The sequence below is a fragment of the Epinephelus lanceolatus genome, chromosome 15 (genome assembly GCF_041903045.1).
Source record: "Epinephelus lanceolatus isolate andai-2023 chromosome 15, ASM4190304v1, whole genome shotgun sequence".
NCBI classification, from domain to species: Eukaryota; Metazoa; Chordata; class Actinopteri; order Perciformes; family Serranidae; genus Epinephelus; species Epinephelus lanceolatus.
In genome coordinates, this window is record NC_135748.1 from 33,451,107 (window position 1) to 33,478,733 (window position 27,627).

Below are 27,627 nucleotides of genomic sequence, written 5' to 3' on the forward strand. Positions count from 1 at the left end.
TGTTTTCATAGGTGAGCAAAGGACATTAACTGAATTTAAAAGGAATAAAGAAAATCACATTTCAAGAATCAAGAAAAAGACTGACAGTTGAGATTTGTACACAGACTAAAATAATAACCAATGATGGATGCACTCAATACTTATCACTAGTACAGCTATTGTAATAATGCTCTTAATAATGCATCAATATTTATTCAAATGGTAAATTGCAAATGTTCACAAAACAATTCTTATTATTGCTGAATGCACACCCTCTGAAGAAAGTTATCATCTGCTGGTTTGACTCAGACACCCAACATTTTCTTCACCATGTAACCAGGCATGTTGTAGAGGAAAAGACCCAAGATGGCCAGCAGCAGGAGAGCAGTGACGATCTTGATGGTCAGCCACCTGTACTGGTCACATAACAGGTGCTTCACAGCTTTCAAGGGGATGAGGAACCAGAGGAGGGCCACATCTGGACGGCTGGTGGAGTGAAGACAGGTAATCAGAATTATAGAAAGCCACAGAAATAAAAATACTTAAGTAAAGTACACAGAAGGAGGTTCCTACAGAGCATAACCCAGGAGAAGACATGCTTAACTCCCCACCTGGGTTGATTTTCCTGTGTTTGAGCCCTATTATTATATCAATTGCGTTGATTCTGAAATCATTCCTCTTGTGTATACTAGCCCATGAAGTGTCTGCTAAAGTAATCAGTTCACTGTGATTCAGCTGTAAGGAATAGAGGGCATAATTCAGTCCTCACTTTATGCATCCTAAAATTCAGTAAAAGTTAATATGAGGCTGTACCTGAGATAAAGCAAGTAAATGACTTCTAAAGTTCCTGTTACATCCATCCACTTCAGTTGCACAAGAAAGCACAGTAAATTTCATACTCCGACTACAAACTGTGGGAGGTACCAACTTGATCTGGCCTCACAGGCTGTTGGAGCCTCATTTAAACTTTGGCTAAATTTTTAAAAGTGTTTTAGCATGGACTGAGAAATGCAGATTTTGTCCCACATCTCTTCCATTGGAGTCTATAAAGACATCAATTCACAGTCACAGTACAGACAAGAGGAACAATATTACTGACCAATTACTCTTTAAATGTACATATGGACATGTATGTATTTTATTTAGACACACTTTAAAAAATCTGAACCTAACCTTTAAGAATGAAATGTTTGTTTTTTTGCAACCTTATTCAAAAATTCTGTCAAATTCTGCATGGCACTGACCAAGAATGTCATATTAACAGTCATGTAAACCGAAATAAATAAGTGCAAACCTAACCATGATATTGATAAAAACGAAAAAGAAATCCTAACCACCACAATGAAAAACTATATTTAATGTCATATACTGTTCAGTGAGCAATACTACATGGATAGTTGGTTTTATGCGATGTATGTTTAAAGTTCTGGTTCTTACCTTCATTTCCTCTCGATCAAGAGGAAACACACTCCAGGTTAACCAGGTTTGATCTTGGATGAAGTTCTAACTTCCCTCAGTAGTTTTTTTATGTCTTCAAAGCACGGCATATTGTGATTTTGGAATGCACAAATTTATTTTTGTATGATGTAAAAAAAAAACTAAAGCTAAAATAAAGAATCTACTTAAAATATTTTACTTCAAATAAACACCTAGCAAACAGGTAGCAGTACTTATCACAACCACTTCAAAATTAAATGGGTCAGGTGCATTGAAAATTTTATTTCTTAAATACACCTCATATGCATGTCCTCCTGAGACCTGAACTTTTGTTTGGTGTGCATTTTTAATTTGTCCTAGCTATTTGGGATTAGTAGAACCTGGTAAGTAAAGAAACTAATATTGTCATTGAGAATAACGTCCCAACATCCTCAAACGAGACGACAATCAAGTCCAAATGTCCTTTAACAAGCTGATGATAAATCACCAATGTCTTCAAATGAGCACTTTTTAATTAACAGCGCATTAGCTTGTTACCATTGCTAAAATTGGTCATACATATATATATATATATATATATATATATATATATATATATATATATATATGTATATGTATATGTATATATGTGTGTGTGTGTGTATATAAAAAGACGTTTCAACCACAACATGTGAGCAGGTTTTGTACCTTGTCCACTTTTGTGTCAGGGACACCTGCAGACTGACTTGGCAGAGATGGCTGCCATCTTGTTTTTACCTAGATTAGTATACTGTGCTCTTACTACCACTAGATGGCACAAAAAAATGTCCAGGAATGAGGACAACAGGCCTAAGCTTAGCAGAATGAAGTTTAAGGTGCACATACAAGGACACAGGGTCTCAGGAGGATATAAATAAGCAATGGAATTACAGATATGTTGTCAGAGACATCCTGGTATCACTGTGGAATCAACACAATCTGATTATCAGACAGTATTGCCTTAATTTACCTACCTAGTGAGTTTGCATGAATTTTATATCATATGTAGCAGATTTTCAGGAGACACAAAAAGTCAATAAACACTCAGGTCCTTAAAGAATCTACTTTAAATAATTTGATAGCTAAAAACCAGTGCAGGAATATCCAAAACAATAAACAACAAAGTATGTTGTTTTGCTCTATTTATCTTAGTTCATAAAATGACTTGTGGTGTACTTAAAGGGACAGTTCACCCCAAAATCACAAATAAACATTTATATGTTACCTGTAGCACAGTTTATGAGTCTAGATTGTTTTGGTGTGAGTTGCAGTGTTGAAGACATCAGCCATAGAGATGTCTGCCTTCTCTCCAAACTAATAACACTAGATGGCACTCAGCTTGTGGTGCTCAAAGCGCCCAAAATTTTTTTTCTAAACTCAACAGGAATGTCTCTGTCCTTAAATGATGACTTGGCTAACCAAGATAATCCACAGACCTTGTTGTCCGCAGTTTCATGTAGGAACTATTTTCTTTCTGCCGCACTACACCTGCAACCATTTCACAACACAGGAGGAAGTGTGCATCTCCTGCTAGCTCACATAGCACCTCTGAGGTAGCTAATGTTGAAGCTCAACTGAGGAGGACGCCATTAAGGTTTACAAGCACAAGCCTCTCATCCATGAGTAGATGCACGCTTCCTTCTGCATGATGATTCGGTTGGGGGGTGTTCTTTGGCGTAAAGACAATTCAAGTTAGTTCCATTATTTTGGTGAGAAAGCAGACATCTCTACAACCTATACTCATTAGTCACTTTATTAGGTACACCTTGCTAGTACTCGATTTGACCCTCTTTTGCCTTCAGAACTGCCTTAATTCTTGGTGTCATAGATTCAACAAGGTGCTGGAAACATTCCTCAGAGATTTTGCTCCATATTGACATGATGACATCACACAGTTGCTGCAGATTTGCCGGCTGCACATCCATAATGTGAATCTCCCATTCCACCACATCCCAAAGGTGCTCTGTTGGACTGAGATCTGGTGACTGTGGAGGCCATTGGAGTACAGTGAACTCATTGTCATGTTCAAGAAACCAGTTTGAGATGATCTGAGCTTTGTGACATGGTGCGTTATCCTGCTGGAAGTAGCCATCAGAAGATGGGTACACTGTGGTCATAAAGGGATGGACACGGTCAGCAACAATACTCAGGTAGGTTGTGGTGTTTAAACCATGCTCAGTTGGTACTAAGGGGCCCAAAGTGTGCCAAGAAAATCTCCCCCACACCATCACACCAGCAGCAGCCTAAACCGTTGATACAAGGCAGGATGGATCCATGCTTTCATGTTATTTACACCAAATTCTGACCCTACCATCTGAATGTTGCAGCAGAAAATCATGACTCATCAGACCAGGCAAAATTTTTCCAATCTTCTACTGTCCAGTTTTAATGAGCTCATGTGAGCTGTAGCCTCAGTTCCCTGTTGTTAGCTGACAGGAGTCTTCTGCTGCTGTAGCCCATCTGCTTCAAGGTTGGAGGTGTTGTTGGTTCAGAGACGGTCTTCCGAAGACCTTGGTTGTAACGAGTGGTTATTTGTGTTACTGTTGTCTAATTGTTCTGTTATCTTGTACCATCTCACACCAAAACAATCTAGAGTGATAAATATCACTACAGGTAAAAGATAAAATATTCATTTTTGATTTGGGGGAAAAGTTTTAAGGGAAAAGTGTAGATAGAGAGTAGAACAAGAGAGTAGAAAAACCATCTGGTTAGTGAAATTGCTGGAACCTTCTGCAGAGGTGTCTGAGCAACATCTCAAGCTCCCAGCATTTTCTTGACCATGTAACCAGGCATGCTGTAGAGGAAAAGAGCCAGCATGGCCAGCAGCAGGAGAGCTGTGACAATCTTGATGGCCAGCCACTTGTACTGGTTGCAGACCAAGTGTTTTATGGCCTTGAAGGGAGTGAGGAACCACAGAAGGCTGGTGTCTGGGCGGCTGCAAGGACAAAATTACAGATGTTCAGTAGTTGCAAACTTTAAGCAGTATGGACCATTACTTTTGCTCTTTTTCTAAGTCAAATATAAATGTAAATACAGCTGACATTAGTGACACTAGGACAAAGCAAAAGGCAAGACAAAGAAATGATTTACAGTATGTTAAGAACTTACAGATGATTCTACACAGAAATACACAAAAGATATGAAGAAACAGCAACTTACCATGTAAAGAAAGAAGATCCTAGGTAAAAGTCCAGAACTCGGTTGAAGTAAATTCGTAAAAGTGTCTTTCCTCTTTTTATTATATTATTATGCCATTTTATAATTGTTTAAAAATATGTTTATGCTTGTTTGACGTTTGGTTGCGAATTCACATTTTCATTAATGACTGATTTATCTTTTTATTTATTATGTATATATTATAATTTAATTTATCATAGCATTTATTTTTTTATATCTGGCCTGTTTGCATCAGACCACCTTATGGAGTTTAAATGTTTTAGTGGAGCTGGACTTGGAGCAGCTAAACAATATGTACTCTTGAATTTGTGTGTATGTGTGTTTATGGCAAGCGTGAAAGGTAGCCAAGCCACAGAATAAAATGAGCATTATAATTGAGAAAAATAGATCAATAGGGTGGTCAGTGTGGTGATAACACAACATCCATCATACTTGGGTTTCTCTAGTGGCTCTGGTTCGTTGCGTCCTTCACCGACTGGGCTTCTCTCTGCTTCCTCTCCCGTCAGCAGGTGCAGCTCTGCCTCCACTTTTCCCTAAAAAGACAACAAAAACACTCTCAGTCAAAAGGAGGTTTTAAGCCATTGTTCAACTCATTCAGTAGTTTCTTTATTTAAAGGCTTTAAGTAAAATCTCAATGATTTTCATTTAAATAAATGTCTGTTAAGTCACTGTCTATCGCCAAATGAGGCATGAGGTACCAAATGGCAACTGAGCCTGGGGCCCACTGATGAATGCCCTTACTGTATATTTGCAGTATTACAAACTGGGTGTCTGGGGTGATATTCCAGGGGGGAAAAAAATCACAAACAGTGCACAATTAGTGATGTGTTTTCCATCACCCAGCAGTGGCTGATCCACCAGAGAGGGCAGGCATGTGCAACTCCACAATAAAAGAGATTTTATGTGTTTTAAATAGTCATGTTATTGCATGGTCCCACTGAATGCACGGAAATTGGCTGAATTTCACATGAAAGCATATTTATAAGCAACTTTATTCTCAGCCTAAACTGTTAGAATGGCTGAATTGAACAACAAAAATAGCAATGACTACAGAAGATGGAACTTAAAAATAAAATGGACATCACACAGGTCAGGTGTAACTATTTGGATCCCTGCTAAGTGAGATCCAAAAACACACCTGCAATACAGTTTTTCACCACAGGTGCAGCCAAAGAGAGCAGACCGTAACTCTAACATTTCGGGTCAGTTTTTACTTTGACCTACCGTGAGTTCAAACTCGTCATCTTCATTTCTGGCCACAAAAGGCCACCAGCCTTTGATCCTCTTCTGTTTGAAGATGGAGACTATAGGCATCTCTGCTTCATTTGTCACCATCTCAATGGTACACTGCTTGGCAGTCTTTGCACCCCGTGGAAAACGGTTCAGGTCCAGCTCAATCGCCCCTACAAAGAGACATTATTTAACTCAGCAAAATGTGACAAAGTTTACATCTTATCCAGTTTTCAAAAGCAGTCAACCAATCTCTCAAGTACCCCATCTGTTTTACTTCTGTGGGACTGCCGGTGTTTCATGAAGCCAAAGATTATTATAAATGATTTACCTAAGAAGTCATCTGCAGAGAAATGGTCTGCGTCCCACACTTGCAGATTAAGACGAGCTGGGATCTTGTATTCAGTCTCATCCCAGGCAAACATGGACTCTTTTTTTGAGATGACGATCTTCTCTTCGGCCATGAGGTAGTCGAAGGGGTAGACGAAGCGCCAGTTGAAGTTGCCCTCTCCAGTGATGGAGTGGTAGTGGACATCTGTGTCCTGCTTGTCTTCCTGCTGCCCTTTCAACCAGCTGTTGCAGGAAAAGGTGAAGGATAAGTTTAAATCTTGAATAAACCAAGCACTGGTTTTAATAAATGGCTGTTTCCTTTAATCTCAATGTAAATCAGAATCTGAGAATTGTGTGTTTAAATCCATCATCCTTTGGTCAAGATGTGCCCACAAACGTAAAGACGAATTAGCAAAAAGACAAAAAATATAACATCAAAACCAACAGAACTTATAATTACCCTCGCACAAATATGTCACTCGATTTCTCGCCAGTGAAGATATCATCATCCTCTAGAACGACCTCATCAGTGTTCCAGATGATCACCCTCAGTTCAAACCTGGAAACAAGCAAAAATGAAAAGATGTATGATGAAATATTAATCAATGAATAAACCTCAATATTTATTTAAATTAAAGCTCAAGATGAAGTCTGGCTGTTGGATTTTATCAGCGCCATCAGGCAAAACATGTCTACAGTGCGTGTAAAGCTGTAAACCGACAGGTTTAACTAGTGAACGTACTTCTTTGGTTTCCTTGGTGAAATATCAAGAGCAGGGCCAGGTGCAGTCATGTCTTTTGGGAACATATCCACCCACATCTCAATTCTTCCCTATAAGCAAATGAACACAAGGAAATAAGGTCTTAAAGTGTGTTAACAAAATGTTTAAGTGAAAAAAGAGGTCTGATTAAAAGGTGTTGACTGGAGTAGGGACAGTATGAGTACACTGAGTGACATACTTGTTCAATCCCTGGTTTGTCAGGGTGAAGCAGTGGTCTGGTCTCCACATGTTCTGGGACAAGTTTGCAGCCGACTCGTGGGATTTCCTCCCAGTGCTTCAACACGGTCAGAGCAAGATGTTCATCTGTCTGCTTCTTCAAACCTGAAAAACATCATCAGTATGGTTGATGGATTAATACCCATTTGAAATCAAACTTTTTTTTCTTTCACAATTAGGCAATTAGCTTCTGCTCCACTTAGTGCAATCTAAGTTCAGTTTAGATAAGTTAAATTAAGTTAAGATAAACTTAACTGACCCCACATTGGGGGAGTTCACTTGTTACAGCGGCTTAAAAGTCAAAAGCACTGTGTTAGTTCATACAGGACAAAGAGGTCATACACCCCAGCTGTAATCAGCTGACAGCCAGCTGATTGAATCATTGTTTCTAATCAGTCACACACCATCACATGTTGGTCCATTTAAATATGACTTCCTAATCACTGATCCCTGCTACACCAGTGCTGCCACACACTGCTGCTGGCAAAGCTTTGCCTCCACCACTCCAGCCTCCAACTTTCTAATTTAGAATCCTAACATGGCTTAAAGGTCAGAATGGTATTTAATGTCTTGCTCTGAGCCCACTCTTGTACACCCAGGACGCATCTGTATTATACTGAACTACAATCCAGGTCAAATAAATAATAGTAAATTATGATAAAGGTTGGTAATTAGACGAATTCAGTGGGAGGAACAAATGGCTATGAGTGAAATTAACATTTACCATTTTCATCTTCTATCTCAGTCGGTGCCATGAAGACACGGTTCTCCACCTTCACTCTTCCCCCCGGGCCGTAGTGAGGCCCATCCAGTTTGCCATCCTTACACAGCTTAGCCAGGATTTGTGTGGGTTTCATTGGGTCCCGCCACACATTGTAACCATGGCTACGGGAAAGAGCAAAAGCAATTACAGTTATAATAATAATACATTTTATTTGAAGGCACCTTTCTTGGCAGTCAAGGACACCGTACAGATACACAATATGACATTAAAAAGACATTAAAAGGAAAAAAACACAACAACAACAACAAAAAAAACAGTCACGACCAGTACAGTTATATCATGATCAATACATTTTATAGATCTATGATAACCCTACAATGTGTAATACAAGCACACCTTGTTAATGAAATAGGTCAGGCCACTACATTCACATCAATGTTTACTGAGGTTATAAATCAAGTAAGAAGTAATTTCTCATTAACTTCAATACAATCAGTCTTCTCTTGCAACCCGTGGAGTCGCCCTCTGCTGGCCATTGTTACGAATGCAGGCTTAAGGCACTCAACATTGACTTCACTTTTCAGATATGGAGGAGAGAGTCTACTTCTTTCATACAGTCTCCGTTCACCATATAGAGTGCATGCAACAATGAAAACTTAAGTATTTCTAGCACACGCTGCTACAGGGAGGTCGGTTTTTGATTCTTACATGGCGTAGTTACACGAAATACCACACGTTGCTCTGTGTTTGCTGTAGAAACGGTTCTCCAGGTCAAGTTTGGTTTCTCCAATCAGATCATCGGTTCCCACCAGGTCCCAGTCATAAATTGACACTGTGAGTGTGGAATCCATAGGGAACGTGGCCTCCACGTCAAAGGATCTGATAAAGAGAAATACAGCATTTGTCAAGTTTACAAGCATATTTGAAAACATGCATAATACATTTCAAACATATTGATCGTTTTATCAGAAATAAAGCATTTCTACTTACTTGCCAAACAAAGGGTTCAGCTGTTTTGAGATGTAGTTCTCTTTGTCTTTGATCTCTGTCTTTCCCAGTTTGATTGCAATGTATGGATCAGCTTTCCCATTGATGTCAGCGGGATGCAGATCAGTTGCCTGCCAAAAAAAAGATAGATAGCTTTGGATAACTAAGGTGGAATAAAAGTACAGTATAGTACAACCATGGTAACCAAAGTTTTCTATTTGCAATATAATTTTAATCGTGCGATCCTGCAATGACAGTTAATGAATCCTTGAATCAGACCCACCCTGATAACGTAGATACGGACGAGGACATTAATGGGATCGTTGTGAGGAATGTTCTGAAACATTCCCATGTTGGAGTCAAAGCTCATGTCTCTGGGCATGTCATCCGACACTTTGTACATGCACATTGAACCCTAAAGGGACACAGTCAAACAAATTAATCGTTAAATTGCAAAAAATACTGGGGAACAACATATTACCTAAAAACTTTTCCATGGTGTGTAATACATTCTGTACTGTCTGCAGTTGTCTTATGTCAGCTACATAAAAGAGTGAGCTATGACAGGCTGGTCTTTAATAAATTAAATATGTATTGTACTCTATACATTTTGTTCTTACTTTGAATTTTCCAACAATTCTGTCCTCATCTGTCACATTTTGGTCGTCATCGTCACCGCCTTTCCCCCTGAACAGATTAAAGCTGTGGAGCCAGTCTTCAAAGCTGTCAAACTCACCCTCCAGTTCCTTTGGGTACACCTTGTTTGAAAACACAAATTTATCAACATATAAATTTGGTTTTGAATGACATCTTTTTCAAAAAATGTGCCTGCTTATACCAATCCCATCTTGACATGTACAACCAACAAGTATATAATTGCTCTCAGGTGAGGTGTAGATGCTGAGTCAAGTACCTTCAGCTCATCCAGCTTCGGCTTCTTCCTCTCAAATGGATCTACTCCAGGCTTCTTTTTGTCCTTCTTTCCTTTTCCTCTCTTTGTGCCTTTCACAGGAGATTCATCAGGTTTGATATCTGAGTACAGGTTAGCGGTGAGGACGGAAAGAAGAAGGGGGTGTGGGGGTTTGGAGGAGCAGAGCACTCGAGACATGAATTCCACATGAAAGTTGCCAAAACCAGCTGTTACTGTATACAACAAGCATACCATTGAATTGTATACTACTAAAGTATACAGTTCAGTGGGGATACTTGGTGGTGTGACAGGATCCTCCAGGCAGGCAGTTGTGTTATCTCTGTAAAGCTTATTAAAAACAAGTTTGACTGTTTTGTTGACATTATCATCCACAGCCAAGTCATGTCAAAGTATATGTGTAGTAATATGCACCACAGAATATAGTTTAAACTACATTTGCATCATAGGATTTATAAAAGAAGTGGACATAGCCTCCAGGTCTGAAAAGTGAAGCCAATGCTCAAGTGCCTTAAAGCTGCATTCTTTCTAATGGCCAGCAGAGGGTGACTCCGCTGGCTGCAAAAGAATTCTAATTGTATAAAAGTCTATGAGAAAATGACCCTCAGTCTCATTTGATTTATTACCTCAGTAACATTTTCCTAAAAAGTTTATGATCTCAATCTCTAGTTTCAAGTGTTCTTCAATGCAGCGTGATGTTCATTTGTAAAATTATGGTCCCATTAAGAGTAAAATAGATGATAAAGCAGGGTAGGCTAGCAAACTCAAGGCTTCAAAATGGTAGTCCACAAACCAATGGGTGATGTCATGGTGGCTACATCCACTTCTTTTATACAGACCATGATTTGCGTGCACAATATGTTGTGTCATATCATAAATAGTTGATTCTGTTCAGCCTACTTGGCACAGCGCAGAATCAACCATGTTTCAAATGTATTTTCTATCAGAAAAACAAATATATTCACTGTATTTTTTCATTGACAACTTTCATGGCAAGCATACAGCTAATATGCATATATGGGAGAGAGAAAGTGGTTGTCCCACTTATGGAAATTTGGATTCATGTCATCATCTACATGGAGGCATTCTCGAGCTACGAGGGCTATGAGGTTCACTACTGCACTGTAGAGGAAAACAACAATCAAGAGTTAGCAAACTCATAAAAGGTGAACATGCACTGACATAATTTGAATGGTCAAAGTGTAATAAGTACATGCTTGTACTGTGGTTAGACGGGTGGTGCCCTCTGATCTAAAGAAAGTATGTGAGTGTATTTTTTGCAGTTTAAACATGACTGATATGCTATTCCTCATTAGGTAAATGAGTGCTTTTAGCTACTATCTGATTTAGGGCTGATAAAGAAGTACAGGAAAGCATGCTGAATAATGTATAACTTTGAAATTGATGACATGAATAAAACACTGGTCTTGTTTGCCATTTTATCTGGTTTTACCTCCGCCATCTGCAAGGTCCATTTCATCTTTGTCCTCTGAATCTGAAAGAGCAGCTTCTTGAGCCTTGAGAGCCTGTGGGAGCAGAACAAGGTCATTTCTCAATTAAAATTATCAAGACCAAAACAAGATACTTAGGTTAAGATCTGAGTCAATCAAGATTATTTTTTAAGTAAGAGAATTTAATTCAACCTGCCCTGATACTTTGAAGCTTCATTTTATCCAGCTACTGCAGCCAATAAAGCAGAAAAAGACCCAAAATGGCTGCTTCCTGTTACTCACCTCTGTCAAAGTTTCAATGGAGGCAAAATATTTGGACCACCAGTCCAACATGCTCTCATCGAGTTCCTCCTCTTCAATCTCATCACCCTTCTTCCTCTTCTTCTTCTTCCCCTTTCCATCCTTATCATCATCCTTTTTGTACAAAGGTGTATCAAACATGTTGGCAGTAAAGCTTTAGGAATTCTCGCAACAACAGAAGATCTTTTAATTTTGATTAATCAAGTCAAAAGCAATTTGCTTACCTCAACTTTGACCACAGCATCAGAGCACTGGGTAGAAAATCAGAGTGGGTAATGTCAAACATGACATTTGTTAGCTTTCTACTGTCTGTTTTAACCTTAATGCAGAATTTTTAAACTTACAGAGTCTAGTTTGACCACAGTGTCCATCTTCTTGAAAGCAGGCTCAGGTTCCATGTTGACGACAATGATTTCCTCTGAAAGATAAACAAAGAATGTGAATTAATTTATCTGAATAATCATAAATTGTCTGATCACAATTCATGTTAACAATGTTCTCACATGGGCAAACACGTACTGTACTTTCTCTTTTCAGTTTGGATTACTGTATGTGTAGGAATAATGTAAAAGAAACCGCACTACAGTGTAAGATGACTCCAGGTTTTAGTTTATACCTGTGGTAGTCCAGTTGTTGGCCTGCTTGTCTGTTGCCCTGTAGATGAACTTCCGCAGGCTGGTGACAGCATTGGAGCCAACCAGAGTGTAGCGGCCAAAAGCCCTGCAGTCCACCACTCGGATGTTCAGTGGTGGGTGAAGCAACTCATTCTCAGGCAGATCCTGATGTGCAAAAATCCAGAATTAGTTTGACTGACAGAAATAATTGTACAGAAATTAGTTTTTAGATGCATCTCAGAGCTTATTTTCTAAACTGCATGAGATGTAAATGTGAGCTTAAGGGATATTTAGAAAATACATTTTGCTGCTGCCCTCATCCACAGCAGTATATTGCGTAGCTTCCATGACAGCACCCCTGCCACTTCTCCAAACTGAGGGCGTGCTGACTGCCATGTGACTACAGATAAGTACCTCATACAACCCCAATTTAAAAAAATAAAATAAAATAAATAAATAATAAAAAAAATTAAATGACATATTACCACTTCAAACCACTTGACAAGGGTGCTGAAGTTGGGGTTTTTCCTGTAGTTGGGGATGAGGGCTGACTGGACTCCCTTTCCAGCACATTCGATGTCCACACGAGGCCGATCCACCTGGGCCAGATTCACCCTCTTCAAGTCCCTCAAGCCCCAGAACAAAACCTAAAACGACACGAAGGGTTGGGTGATTGTGTAGTTTAAACTCAATTTCCTGTTAGTAAATAAATAACACTGGTCAAGTTAAAGCTAAAACAAAGTATTCACCTCAATCCTGTACTTGCTGAGCACCGGTCTGATCCCCAGTGGTACAGGCATGATTGGGCCGCGGTCCATATCTGTGGGACCGTCTATGGGAGGCAGGTCAGCTCTCCCATTGGGGCCAATCTGACAGAGAACACAAGGAAAACTTTATAAATCATTTATTTTCAATATAATCTGATAATTTTAGCCCCATTTACAGTACTCTCAAAAATAGATGGTGTCTATATCTGTCTAATGGCCCTGACACACCAAACTGACTGTCAGCCATTGGTCAATGTCATGCTGTGAGGGGAATCTGTCGCCCTAATTTTTGCGTGGCAGCTTGCTCCGTTGGCACTGGTCGGCCCTTGTCAGCTGTTTTTCAGTTGATTCCGCATGTTAAATGCCGGTGGAGCCCGTCAGTGAAAAAAATCACTTGACTGGCACTTCAGCTCAGTGCATAAGAAGAATAAACGGAAGTGAGCAAAGTAAGATTATTTTTTTTACCCCCTGAGCTCTTTAGCAGAAATGGTTCGCAACTGTTTGTGTTATTGTTCACTAGAAAATGGTAAACATCCTTTGTCCTTTCGACATTGGATTGTGTTGTTAATGTGCTAACTGGCTACGTAGCACCTTGTTGGTTGTCTGGTTTGGTGTGTCTGGACCTTCACCTGCAACAGTTCAAAGGCTGCCAGCATTTCTCCGGCACTGCAGTTCCCACGGTAGATCTGATAGTACTCCAGTTGGGGAGGGAAGCGCGGGGGACCATAGTGCTCATCCGCCATCTTGACCACAGGCTTGGCAAATGTTCTGCCCATGAAGTCAGCTTTACCCTGGAAGCATAACAGTCAATGAAACCTTAAATATCCGTCCTGTAAAACATTGTGGTTTGAATATTTGAAAGAATGGTCTTTTTAGCCTACCATTATCCAGTGAGTCAGTGTTCATGTTACCATGGCCTCATTAAAGAAAAGGTGTTTATGGTGTAATCATTTATTATTTGATTTGTCCTATTAGCAGGAAGAAACATGGCTTGAGATGCACATGTTTCTTGGCAGACTAGATAAAAAACCATTGAAGATAAAAAGAGCCCAAAAGAAAAAATAAGCAACATACCTAAAATAACCAGTGAACTGCAAAACAGACACATGTATTCATATAATGTCAAAAGATCATTCACTGCTTTATGTTTAAATAAAATAAAATCTCTCTTGCAGTTAGTGGTTAAAAGGAGTCCCAATTCTCTGTTGGCCACATACAAAAAGCACAAAGTGTCACTTAAAGGAATGCAACAGGTATAAGTTGATGAGAGTCCATCTATCCTTATGGACATATCTTATCCCTCTTGCATGCCTTTCAATACAATCTACTCTGCACGCATTACAGTGCCTCTACAGTACATCAAGCCATCAGAATCCACACTCTACTTATCCAAAGGGTCATCCAAAACAATGGTGTTATTGTCAGGAACAAATATAAAATTGTCAGTCAGCAAAAGCATTCTTTCAAATATAATTCATATCAGGCTGCTTTTGACAAACACATTTACTCAGGGCATATCACACACTGGATGTAGACTCATTAAGGACATGTTAAGTCTTAGATTTCAAGTGAAAGACAGGCAGACTGTTTAATTATTAGGATGATAAGGGTGGAGGAGAATGGTTGCTATCTGGTAATTCAAGCTGTGTGATGGTAGACTGTTTTGTCACATTAATACAAATGGAAAAAGACAGGCGTGTCTATTTCAGATCAACCCTTACCACTGTGTCTTGATCATAGATTTCAATGACGATAATGGGAGGGTCATCTCTCAGTTCGGTGGCCTCTCCAAACAACTCCACATTCTCAAAGACCAGCAGCTGGTCCCATGTCGGGCACAGAGTCTCAGCCAGCACCTGGAAACAAAACAAAACAGAACATGTCATTAAGATGAATCATATCTCAGGCTGACAGCTGACTTCCTTAGAAGCCTTCTGTGCGTGCTCACCTCGGTGACCTGGCTTTGTGTTGAGAAGAACACTCGAGCAAAGGGATCAGACAGACCTGTGCTGTCAGCAGCAAACAGGCTGCGCGCTTGGTACATGTGGACCCTCAGCTGGAAGATCTGTTTCACTGTAGAGAGATAAAGACACAATGAATCAATTAGTCAATAAATAAGACTTGATGCTCATTCATTCATTCAAAATCTATGTATACTCAAGATATCATTGAGGGGAGAGGGTGAGTGGTAACATGTTACAAGTGACGCATGAGTTAAAAAGGAGTTATGAGTAAACTGATTTTAAGAAGGTGCCATATTTTGTTCAATATGTGTTGTGCATTTACAGACATTTGTGAAAACTCTAGTAGGATTATCCTAATTTAAATAAAATTAAAATATGTCAAACACGGAGCATAAGGTATTTAAAATATCACCATTCTGTCAATTGATAACATACTTAACATATTGTACAAATCTAATTTTATTACATAAGCCCTTTTATTTCAGTGTAAAGTTAACAAAATAAAAATACTGATTTGGTTGATGGTCTTACTCATGTAGGTGAGGCTGATGGGAGGTGAGCACGGCAAGCCAGGTCCTCTGGATAACTTATTCTCCTCAAATCCATTGGGCAGACCATTCAGGTAGTCTTTGCGCTGTCTAGTCAGGCCCAGCCACAGATAAATCTCTATTTTGGACTGGACCGTCCAGCCAGCAGGCCCAAAACCTTTCTTACCAGGGATCTTCAGTATATGAGGAAAAAATAACACTAAATTATTTAATCCTTCACAAGAGTGAAAGGGAATATGATGCAACATTCAAAATACATAGCAGATTAGATGTAGTGTAAACTCACCCTGAGAAAGATTGTCTTGACTTTGCCACAGTCCTTCCCTGTCTCCTCCTCAGTACTGGAGTAAAGGATGTCTTTGGAGGGAACACGTGCATAAGCAATGCGCTTCCCATTACTTATCATCCATATGAAAACATCAGGAACGCTGTGTTGAGGCTGCAGAAAGAAAGAACACTCACGTTAAACATGAAATGACCTCAACGTAACAAGCATGTACAACAAAAAAAAATCATTTGTAACACAAGTAGACGTAATGTTGTAGATCTCACCTCAACAGCCAGGAAGCGCAGTCTTGTGAGGAAGTTCTGAGCCAGCTTGATTTTGTCTCTCACTGTGCTTTTCTTCACCTGTGACCTCATGGCTTTAGCTTGCTGGCCGATGCTCTCCTAAACCCAGAAACAGACCAGCATTTAGTGAGACAGTACAAATACTAACAATAAACAAGGAGAAAAAAAACCACATTATTTTTAATTGACATACCACTTCTGACATGCACAGCTTCAGTCTCTCCCTGTCAAGTTTGGTTCTGCCAGACTGATTCTGGTCCTTGTTTGCCAGCGAAAGAAACTGACTGAAAGAGGTGGAGCTCAGTCAGTTTTAAAGTCTATAATAATCTATTAGACTTAAAGCTGGGGTAGGCAGGGTTTTTTTCACCAATGGGGAGAAAATGTTATAAAAAACTTTCAGCATATTGTAATTTAAATGGTTCTGCCCCTTCTCTTGGCTCTGTTTTCAGGCTTTAGAAAATCTAGCCTGTGATGGGAAATGTTGGCCAATCACAGGTCATTTCAGAGAGAGGATGTTCCTCCTATCCACATCCCTTCAGGATGACGAACTTATCAAAAAGGGAGTCTAATACCCTTTTTCCACCAAAATTAGCGAATATATGAAGTTTTTTTTAAATGTGAGAAAACACACTAAAAATAGGTGACAGAGTCTGACAATAAACATGTGTCAATATTGGCAAAACGTTTCAATATGTTGCTAAGTGTTGAGCCGTCTGCTAACTGGAGCCAAAGGCTCATGGTGGCAGTTAATTCAAGTTCATATGTATGTAGCTAGTATGAGCTAGAGCTCAAATCACAGTATGTCATGTCATATAGCTCTACAGGCCCACAAGTTTGCCAAGAAAACGCTGTTTTTGGTAATTCTCCTAGAATTGCAGCTATATAACGGCATCAGATCACAAGCATGATCAAGATGATTAAATTAAATGACTAGTACTCGTATAGGTTACTGTATGAAATGTGTCCATATGCCCATGCTTGTCTGGTGGAGTGGTTTAGGATAGAGAGGGGAGAGCTGCAGGAGGAGGGCTGTATTTTCACATTCTGGCATTTTGTTTGCCTTCTCCAGAAAACTGCCTACCCCAGCTTTAACATTCAAAACAGCTCATTTTAAATGTATAGTTGAAGTTTGTGATGACAGACCTGCAGCCCTGGCTGAGTTCCTCGAGAACGCCTCTCAGTCGGCGCTCAGGATAGGACTTCTCTGTCTTGATGATCTCTTGCACATCATTCAGTCCGTCCTCCTGCGGTAGCAACAGAAGATTTTTAGGCTCAGTCAGATAAAGTCAGAAACTGTATTTAAATGCCAAATCAATTCATTTCTAATACTATGCTCATCTACTTAGTGGTAAAATGTATGACTTGCTAGTTTGTGTGCAATGTTGTCTATAATGTTGGCATTGTACAGCCTCCTTCTCTGGTCCTGCCACCAGCTCTTGATGTAGATACACGGCTTCCTCTCAAAATAGGGCAGGTGGAAGTAGTTTCTGAGGATACAAATAAGGAATACATTCCATCAAGTGAAAATACCCTGGGAAGTTAAACTGTGATGTTGACTGAGGTGCACTGATCCTGCAAAAACGCACTGAACAAAGTAAAGTGAATCTAATAAGCAAAGTGTTACACTGGCAATGAATAATTCTGGTCTGGTTAGATTGTGGACTCTAAAATAAGTAAATATTCAGCACTACTGACTTTAAACTCAAAATCACGATACAAAAGCAGTTCATCAGTTTTTTTTTTTTAGTAGGATATGTTCATGAACAACAGTTTGTTAGTCGTCACTGGACAATGGTGATGTGTTTTGCTCTGACCGGTCAGTGATGACAGGTTTCATCGGAGGAGTAGTCGCCACTGAAGTCAGGTCCCCGTCATCTTCTGCCTCCTCCTCGCTGGAGTTGTGGATCAGTTCAGTTTCCTCTTCGTCACCATCTCCTCCACCCTTCTTGCCCTTCGTTTTTGGCCTCGCCACCCCATCAATCTCATTTCCATAGTAACCTGGCAACAGCAAGCTTTGTTAGTAGTCACACCTTTAAATGTGCTGCACCACTGATGGTAGTTTAGTCTCCAAAACAGCTCACTTTCATATAAACTAAAACATTATCATTTTAATATTTACAGTGATTCTAAGAACTTCTGCAACTTTCACATTTTCAAATTCCTCTTACATAATGAAAAGTTAGCAGTGGGAATTTTTGACAGAAGAATTTGCAAATTCTCCAATAAATTCTGCACAGAAATTAAACTGACAATAAGGTTAAGTGTCCAAAGATCCAAACTGAGCCTCAGGATGAGACAGAGAGAGACATGAGGGAAAGTGAGACAAAAGAGCAGGTTATGAAAAGTACCTATGGTGACCTCAAAGTTGATGGGCTTATCACCAATCTTTCTGTCAATCATTGTGGCCTCCAGGAAAGATCCAAAGAGAAAAAACTCCTCAACCTTCCCAGTGGCAGTCTGTGAAATAGACAAACAAGTGTGAGAATGTGAGTCTTAACTTTTTTTTAAATAAATTAGAAGGGCATTCGGAGAGTGTAGACCTCCACCAAGGGCCAACAGTCCATTCCTCTATGATATGCAAATCTGCAAATGAAACCACTTTATATGATTGGATATACTTCCAAAACTATTTGAACAATGTCAAAATAGGATCATTATCTCAGCTGTACATCTATTATATACTTCTAAATGGAAATATTTCACAGTTAACTTATATTTGTTAAATCCAGAAAACACTTTATTAGCCCATCATGTACATATGTAAAAAAATATCAAATGCTTAGACTGGGATAGCATCATGAACATGGCAGCTTGCTGTCAAAAACAATTGCTACAAAAAACTGTAGGATCACAAGGAAGAAATTATCACTTGAGTCAATTTTTTTAAAAGCAGATACTGGCACATACAACTATCTCAGATGCAGGTATGTTGGAAATTATGATGCTGAGCGAGAGCAGTGTGCTGAATCTCCATTTCTCAAGACTTAAATTGATGAATGAATGAATGAATGCCCTGCAGGTGCTTATATTCTTGTATCTATTATACTTTTTATCCTTTTATTATACCTTGTTTTGTGCACTTTATCTTTTACTATTTATTATCTGTCTATTTCTGATATGACTTGAAGTGTTTTTTGCACAAGAAGTCCTATGTACCCAGACTGTGTCCAGGTGTACAAATGGCAAATAAAGTTATCTTTTCTTAATATTTCTGGTGGAGTTTATTGCAAACATTTTACAACTGAAGCTGTGTTGCTATTGTGGCAGTTCTCCTATTAAACCACTGTCTGCTCCATAACAACTGCTTTCTCTATGAAGTTAGAGAACATGTGTAAGCTACCCCAGAGGATTACTGGTACCTGTGGCGGTGGCAATAAAAATTTACAAACTGAACAAATTTTGACAGCTGTCACACTTTGATGACAAATGAAATGTAGGTGTCCTGACAACCCTGTAATACAAGCTAACGGACAGTGAGAACTGAATCCCTGATGACTTGGGGGTTGCAGTCTCACTGTGCTCAATTGTATTTGCTGTGTGACTTACATTGTCCATCAACAAAAAGAAGCCACAATAATGCAAACAGCATGTTAATAATGCACCGGGTGGGCTAAATACAGACGATTAATAATTCACAACAACCTCTGCACAATGACCTGTCAGTAGGAGTCACAATTGACTTCCTCTGCATGGCTGCTCATCCGAACAGGAACCCACCTCTGAGATGTTGGGTACTCCCTCCACCTGCACTTCTGTGGAGCTGGTAATGTCAGGCGAGGAGGGGTCCAGGATCTCTACACCCAGGCTGATGAGCAGGCGGGCCCTGAAGGACACGCCCTCTCCGAGCCCTTCGTTTAACTCCTGGTACTCGTCCATCAGAGTGTAGGTACGAGTGGAGCCGTACATGTTAACCCAGGCAGGTCCCAGCGTGGGGAGGAATCCTGAGAGATCGAGAATACATTTTATTTGCAAGGCATGGATGCTTTTAACAGCACTGAGTAGATCTGATTGCAAAGTCAACAATCCTGCATGCTTATCATTTACAAATGTATTAAAGTTGCTCAACCCGATCAATCACATCTTGTCCAGGTAAGAACAAAGTTTCAGAAATTCAAGAACTTCAAGAAAAAAGAGCAAGTTACACATCACCTTTGTCCCCATCATTGGAAATTTTCTTTAGGTCCAGGAAGTGTGTTCCTATAGCAACATCATTCACTTTGTCTGAGTCGCGGATCTGGATCTTCATGCGATTGCACAGTGGTGGAAACATCTCAGTGAAAACTATTTGCTCGTTCCAGATGGGCTCATAGCAGCTTTTCTGAACTGTTGTTTTCCCCTGTAATCACACATCAAAATCACATATATATTTCAACTCAGGGATCATTATGTTTGTGTAATTTGTATTTTTGAGCGGGCTGAGATGAAACAGAAGACGGAGGGCAATGAATGTTTGGCATTGTTACTATTACTTACTTTCTGCCCAGCAAACAGTACTTGGACATAGGGATCAACCAGGTCCTTATTTTCTCCTATGAAGGCCTTTTTGACATTGGCCATGATGCTGGTGTTCATTCTGGGGAGTCCCTCTGCTCTGTAGACCTTCAGGTAATACCGAGCCCACTGACGCTCTGCAGGCACGCCCTCTGGTATTAAGAGATTGCTGAAACAGAAATGGGACATGGAATCTATCATAAATAATTGGAACATCCATAATTTTGTATCTATTTTTTATTATATATTGTATTCTCGCTCATGTCTAAATAATCTCACTGCAACATGTTTGCAACTGTATGAGGCCAAATTGCTACCAACATTTTTATTTTTTTTGCTTTCCCTTTTCCCTTAACTTTTCTGGATTAATATAATTTTGTTATAGCTCCTTTTTTTCTTAGCTATCCCTTTAAAATGAAAAGAAATGAAAAGAAAGACTATGAATCAATCTACATGACAATATAGCTGAAGAAACTGCAGTAGGTTTTTGGTACAAGACACTTCCTCTATCTCTATTTGTCATGCCTGCTGGAACTCATTTTCACTGAGGGTTGCTGTGAGGTACATACAGTATGTGTGCGCTTAACTATGAATGTGCACACACTGCCAGCTGCAGACCACTGTTCAAGACCAACAAACAACAAAACTAGGGTTTTGTTTTTTTTACCATGACATAATTTTTAGCGAGATATCAGCAGAGAGAACATATTTTAAGCCAAACATGATCCTTTCCTAACCCTAACCAAGTGTTTTTTGCTATTTGTTGTCTGTCCACATTCCTTATGTGAATTTACAGTATATTTTAGAAGAATAAAGGATAAAATCACAATAAAAAATGGTGTTACCCCTCTATGTCATCTTCGTCTGATTCATTGGCCTTGTGTGGAGTCTTTATTGTGTCTCCTTTGGCCACGACTGCAATATCACACTTCACGTAGCCTTTACAGCCCGCTGAGATGTCATCAGGGTCGGACAACAAAGCCCACTTGTGGTAAAACTGATGCTCTGCGAGACAAAAGAGAAGACCAATTAATTAAAATATCAGTGTCATTGTTTCCTAATAACAAAGCATATTTTCATTGATTCTTTACCGGGCTGGGAGTAGATTGTGCCGACATCCAGTTTAAATGTTCCGACCAGTGTTCCACTACGCAGGAGATTTTTGGAGTGAATCACCTGAGGGTTGGTTCAGGGAAACAAACACTGCAACTTTAAATACACTTGTCTTGAATGAATAAAGTTTTATATTACACTGTTATGAATCAAACAACTTACAGACAGCTTCAGGATTTTGTCAAACATAACATCTGGAGGGACGTGGAAGTCGAACACAAAATACTGGAAGAGTTGGTGATGGGATTGTTAGTATCAACCCTGTATTTAGATATATAATAGACTTTTTCACAACTAAAATAAATAAATATTGCAATGACTGACTCACTTCATTGTAGTATGGGCAGTTGGTCGATTCCTTCATTGAGGTGTACTTTTTATCTTCTCCAATCTCCACACAGACCATTGGATCCATGTTCAGTCCCACCAGCTGCCTGGCTTCAATCACTGTCACACTGACCTGAAATTAAATCATAAAATAACTGAATCTCAGGACAGGCATTACGAATAAGCTTGGGCTATAAATGCTATAGTGTGTGGCATCATTTTATGGTACATGCTTATCTAAATACACTCAATAACCACTAAATAAACAAAATCAGCACACATTAAAAAAGTTAAACTGGGCCAGTAAAATGATGGGTAAGATCTCTCTTACTTGGTAATCTATAGGTCTTCCAGAACTGGGCTCCATCTTTATGTCTGGCTTTGATCTGTAAGACAATGTGAGGGTGTGAGACATTAGTGTGAATCCTTAGACAAATTCACATGATTAACAATAGCAAGACAAATGTGTTAATGCAGCCATGTGCACAACAGAACCATGCTTGCCTCTTGTTTGATACATTTGTGGTGACGGCTGTGACTGAGGCCAGTGAGATGGTATCAGGATCTGGGCCTCCTCCCATGAACATGCCCTGGCGATCCAGGTCCTCTGTCTCCAGAATAGCTGGCTCATCTGGACATCATACGACAGACACACAATTAGGACGACTTGTACTGAAATTCAACTATGTAAAAATTGTGACAGTGATTTTTCCACCATTTAACATCTCGCTAAAACATTGTATTGTTTATTCATCCTGGGAGCTTTTGATAAAAGTCAGGGACAAGTGAAAATGGCGGTGCATGACATTTAAAATCACTTGTAGCAAAGCTGAATGCAATTTAGTCTACTGCAGGACTGAGTAATAAATGCCCAAAAAGCTACTGTGCCACTTACTGGTACACAACAAGATCAAAATATTAAAATATATGATAATTGATGCGTCTGTAGAGAAAATCTCTTGTACTTTGGTTTGACAAAATGTTCTCTAATGGGTTACAGTGGGCTGTAAGCCAGCACCAGTTTGTAATATCAGCCAGGACTTCCTATCTTATTTGACCTAATCTTCTGTCATCCATCTCAGCTACTGATACCTCCGTTTCTGTCCTCCTTGTGTCCACGGTGCTTACTGCGCTTCATGGTTCAAAACGATTCTTTGTGTGCTCTGTGAAAGAAGTGTAAAGAGACTCACTGTTTCATAGACAATAGGTTTATGAAGAAATATTTCAATTAATCAAAAAACAAAGAAGGTAACATGTATTTTTGCAGGCCAATCACATTTTCTATATTCTGCAGTCCATACCCCGATTCTTATGTCTGAACAGCCACAATGCTTTACTCCACAAAGAGGCCAACAGCTAATTGCTCCAAAGAATTCTTAAGAGCAACTGGAAAATGCCTGAATTATTAAGAGCATTTAAAACATTTAATGCACAAGTATTCAAAAACTGTATGACTTAGACAACATTTTTCAAAGTGTCATGACAGAACTAAAGTACAGTTTATATGCTACCATTTTAACAGGGGTGTCTATGTGCTACCACACCCTGGATTAGCCTTCAAAAGGGGCTTTCAATTATTCAAATGGGCTGACCTTAATACATCAATTAAAGAGGATACATTTCACACGCATTGTGAAAAAATAATACACTTAAAATGATTAATCTGCAGTATTTAATTAGCAAAGTGCCCTTTTCACAGGCGCACAGTTTTAATTTGAAAAGTTCAATTTTTTTGCTGTGATCAAGTGTCCTAACACTGACATTTCAGAAGTATACACAAAGACCTACAGCCGTTCATGGAGGGCTGACACTTTTTTGACAAGTGTTGTCTTTACTTTTTTAGCATTTTCGTCACATTTTCAGAGTTGCACGTCATAGTCAAAAATGGAAAGCGAAGTTGAACACATTAAAGCTATGTTACAATGCTTGAAACTCTGCAAAATAATGAAACACCCTTATAAGTTAAATGTTGCACATTAAAAGACTCATGACATTTAGGATTACAAAGACGCACGCAATGAAAAATGACCGCGAGAAAACAGAATGCAAAGTTTTAAATATTACTGCAGTGTTCAAACAGAAAAAATCAACTTTTTAACTGAAATACTAAAGTAATCATCAGGGAGTCCCTCCTCAAAGAACCTGTCTTTTGGGTATGTTGCAAAACACCGAGGCCTAACTGCCAAAGTTTACTTGCTGTATCAACATCTGATGAAATATAAAGTTGTAATACATACCATACAAGGAAATTATGCTCGTCTCCCTCCTCTGAGTAGCTCCAAGAGGTTTCCTGCAGGGGAAACAGCAACTTTTTTTTCCTCTGAGATGGAAGCAACACTACATAAACATTTTAGACATTTACACAGCAGTAAGGAATAAGGCTACAAAGTAAAGTTGTACAGAAAACTATTGGGTTTGTCCAAGTCTGGAGTTGGGCAGGAGTGATGTGATACACCAATGAATAGTGCATGAGTGTTGAACCCGAGACTGGTAACTATAACTAGGGACTGCTGAGAGACGTCACTGTGAGCAGAGTCTGCCAATCCGCATAGGCCGTGCACGAAACAAAAGGAAATATTAAACATATTTTTTCTTGAATTCTAAATCCTTCTTTAAGATGGTTACTGAAAAGCCTATCAGCAATTTTTACACACAGGGGAAAAGACATTAAATTAACCCAAGTGATGAATTTTAATTGTATAGTGATTCTCCACAATGGAGCCTTAAAGTAATGAATAATCACAAAGTACAAGATGTTGCCTTTTGTGCTTTTCAGAAGTAAAATAATGCAACATCAGACATGCTACAAAGTGAATAGAAACAACCAATTAAAGTCCTTGTTATACTTAAAACACTCTGGCACTGTGCATCTACTTGTCACCATGGTATAAGTGTGTAATGCTGTATATATTGTAATGTATGTCAAAACAGTACTTCACTGGAAAAGCTTCAAAATGTGTGAGGATGAGGTAATCAATAAATTGCAGTGTCACTAGTGATAGAATTTCATGGAAGTAAACAAAATGCCAGGCCAAGCTAGTTGGAAGAACGCTCCCTTTAAATCTTTAATAAGGTGCTGCTCCAAACTGGGTCTTGGTGCAGACACACAGTCTTTTGTCTTGCAATCACCAAATGGTGTCAAGTCCTATTTGCAACACCTTCAGTTTCAAATTCATTCAGGTTTGAGTCTTTAAAAACTGACCTCAATGTTGAATCACACAAGATCTGTTGATACATTTGCATATTTACTTGAATAAATAAGGATCAAAGGTGGTATGATGTGTTTCCCCACCAAAAAAACCTGCTAAAAGCACTGATTCTGTTGCATTATTTTGCTAAGTTAAGGCATGCTTTAGCAACCTCTATTCAATGCAACTTCTATTCAACGCTGGAGTACAACTCATCATCTCATCAATTACACATACAGGCAGTCTGTAAGCCATACGTCAAAGTCTAAAGTTGCTGGTGTCCGATGAAACAAGGCTCTAAAATATTTAAGCGCTCCAGTCAGGGTTGCATGTGGCATCCTTATTATGCGGAGGTATCACTGTTCACAACAAAAGAAATAGATTTTGCTTAGAGGGAATAACAGGGAAACATGCAATCATAATTATTAAATTGGGGAAAAATCTTGGCTCTTCTCACTTATGGAACTTTTAGCAAACTAAGTTTAAGGATACATATATGAAATAGAGGATGCATCAAACAAAACACTATGGTTAACTTCATGCAACTACTTTCCATGTCTCTGAACTGTAAAGGATGCATCCTTTTCCTGACTGTTCAGCTGGAAATGTGTGATACTCTCAGCGACACCAACCTGACCACTCTGTTGAGGGATTCTGCCTTTAATTACATGATTCACTACCGCCTACGAGGGGTTGAGGAGATCCTAGTTCCTCCAGGATGGCCAGTAACCATGTCACCAAACGTGCAAAGTTACTGGTTGCCCCTGCAGTCTTATATACTAACCTCATTCTCTGATGGCTGTTGTCATCAAACACAACTTTAAACACTCTGAAGCTGACATCAGCCACCAAACCAACATTCCAGGGTTGACTTTTCTCATCTGATAGAGAACAAAAAATATTTTCATTAATGAAAAAACAATTATGTGCAACCCTGCTTTGCATCAGATAATCTCTCAGTGGAGATGTGCTGTCTCTGGTGCCAGATATCAGCTTTACAAAGGAAAAACTTTTATATCTATGCTGTAAAAAAAGTTATTATTTGTATTATGGAGGAATATTTAGGTAACACTAATGCATATGCATGAGCAAGCAACCAAGCCCTTAAATTGACACCTTTGACAAAGTCGTCTAGGGTGAACCACAGAATGACTTGATACCAACCATGCAATCTTATCCCATGTAGGTCCAGTGTCCAAAGCCCTATTTTGGCTGTTGGTTGTAGACTGGTTATCACCATCTTGTTTGTGCTCCAGTGACTCTGTGGGCACACCACCTGACAGTGGTGTAGTGTATCCTTATGACACATTTCTCTCGAATTCTCGGATGGGGGAGTTTGGCAAGCCTCATCCCTGAAACACAGCCAGAGGGCATTGTTATTGTTGGTGTCGGGGGGGCATTATACTAGGCAGCAAGCACGTAGGACCTGACCTCAAGTGACCCCAGGAAGTTACTTAAAATAAATTACTCAGAATCTGAATGACTGATTTGTGCGATCTATGTTTTAAAAAGTAAGACACAACACACTCACTCACAATAAAACCTTTAAGACTGGGTGCTGGATCCTTAATGCAAGTAATGATACAATAAAGATCAGGACAGCACTCAATCTTTAATACTGCCACACCATACTGTGTGACAATATTAAAAACCATTCCGTAACACATTAGTGTACTCTATAGAGCCCTAAATTCCAACTTATCTTTAACTTCCCAAGCTACTAAGCAAGCCTGGGAAAGCGACTCGGGCATCACTATCGCATCCTGAAATGGCAGGAAGTGTGGATCCATGCTATGGAAATATCTATTTGCAATCAAATCAGATCTAAATCGCACATATAAAACACCTGATCTCAAAGACAAAATGGATGCTTATATTTCTCCTCTCTGCTGTAACAGTAACTCTGAGTCAGGAAGCTACATCCACTGTTCTTGGCTATGTGTGAAGCCACAAAGCTATTGGTCTGGTATTGTAAATGAACTGTGTGTTATATGTGGTGTTCAAATACAATTACACCCTATGTGCCTCTTACTGGGTCTCCCAGATGGTCATATTACAAATATCAAACATCAGAGACTCCTCAATCTTCTGACTTTTGCTGCCAGGAAAAATATTCTGCTCTTTTGGACCAAGGATGCTGCTCCTACAAAAAAGTCGTGGCACAATCTTATAATGCAGTGTGTTCCCAATTAATACAGTACAGGCCAAAAGTTTGGACACACCTTCTCATTCAATGCGTTTTCTTTATTTTCATGACTATTTACATTGTAGATTCTCACTGAAGGCATCAAAACTATGAATAAACACATGTGGAGTTATGTACTTAACAAAAAAAGGTGAAATAACTGAAAACATGTTTTATATTCTAGTTTCTACAAAATAGCCACCCTTTGCTCTGATTACTGCTTTGCACACTCTTGGCATTCTCTCCATGAGCTTCAAGAGGTAGTCACCTGAAATGGTTTTCCAACAGTCTTGAAGGAGTTC

General features: G+C 39.3%; 1 protein-coding gene across 1 annotated transcript; it reads right to left on the bottom strand.

Moving 5' to 3' along the window:
- Positions 1-383: 383 nt before the first annotated feature.
- Positions 384-26,407, bottom strand: LOC117266611 (otoferlin-like). Its single transcript, XM_033641869.2, has 44 exons — positions 26,305-26,407; positions 24,190-24,242; positions 23,045-23,115; positions 22,457-22,583; positions 22,284-22,338; positions 21,954-22,085; positions 21,788-21,850; positions 21,604-21,688; positions 21,358-21,517; positions 20,495-20,681; positions 20,171-20,357; positions 19,739-19,962; positions 18,370-18,478; positions 17,836-18,019; positions 17,388-17,508; positions 17,165-17,265; positions 16,215-16,305; positions 16,004-16,120; positions 15,738-15,890; positions 15,435-15,624; positions 14,888-15,012; positions 14,661-14,795; positions 13,569-13,730; positions 12,922-13,041; positions 12,658-12,819; positions 12,175-12,337; positions 11,903-11,976; positions 11,783-11,809; positions 11,541-11,672; positions 11,261-11,333; positions 9,793-9,911; positions 9,500-9,637; positions 9,163-9,294; positions 8,883-9,010; positions 8,601-8,771; positions 7,893-8,053; positions 7,131-7,273; positions 6,914-7,002; positions 6,632-6,730; positions 6,173-6,414; positions 5,836-6,014; positions 5,044-5,144; positions 4,162-4,369; positions 384-465 (listed from the first exon to the last, which is right to left on the bottom strand). Exons 3-43 carry the CDS (start codon positions 23,088-23,090, stop codon positions 4,189-4,191), a joined length of 5,388 nt encoding a protein of 1,795 aa, XP_033497760.1. The 5' UTR covers positions 23,091-23,115; positions 24,190-24,242; positions 26,305-26,407; the 3' UTR covers positions 384-465; positions 4,162-4,188.
- Between the last annotated feature and the right edge of the window lie 1,220 nt (positions 26,408-27,627).

What these genes read in the sequence shown, in the direction of transcription:
- LOC117266611 (XM_033641869.2), bottom strand. Translation starts at nt 23,090, where the DNA reads ATGAAGCGCAGTAAGCACCGTGGACACAAGGAGGACAGAAACGGAG. An exon ending in CAAGGAGGACAGAAACGGAG is followed by an intron (nt 22,584 to 23,044) that starts GTATCAGTAGCT and finishes TATGATGTCCAG; the next exon opens with ATGAGCCAGCTATTCTGGAG. An exon ending in TCCGTATCTACGTTATCAGG is followed by an intron (nt 9,011 to 9,162) that starts GTGGGTCTGATT and finishes TTTTTTTGGCAG; the next exon opens with GCAACTGATCTGCATCCCGC.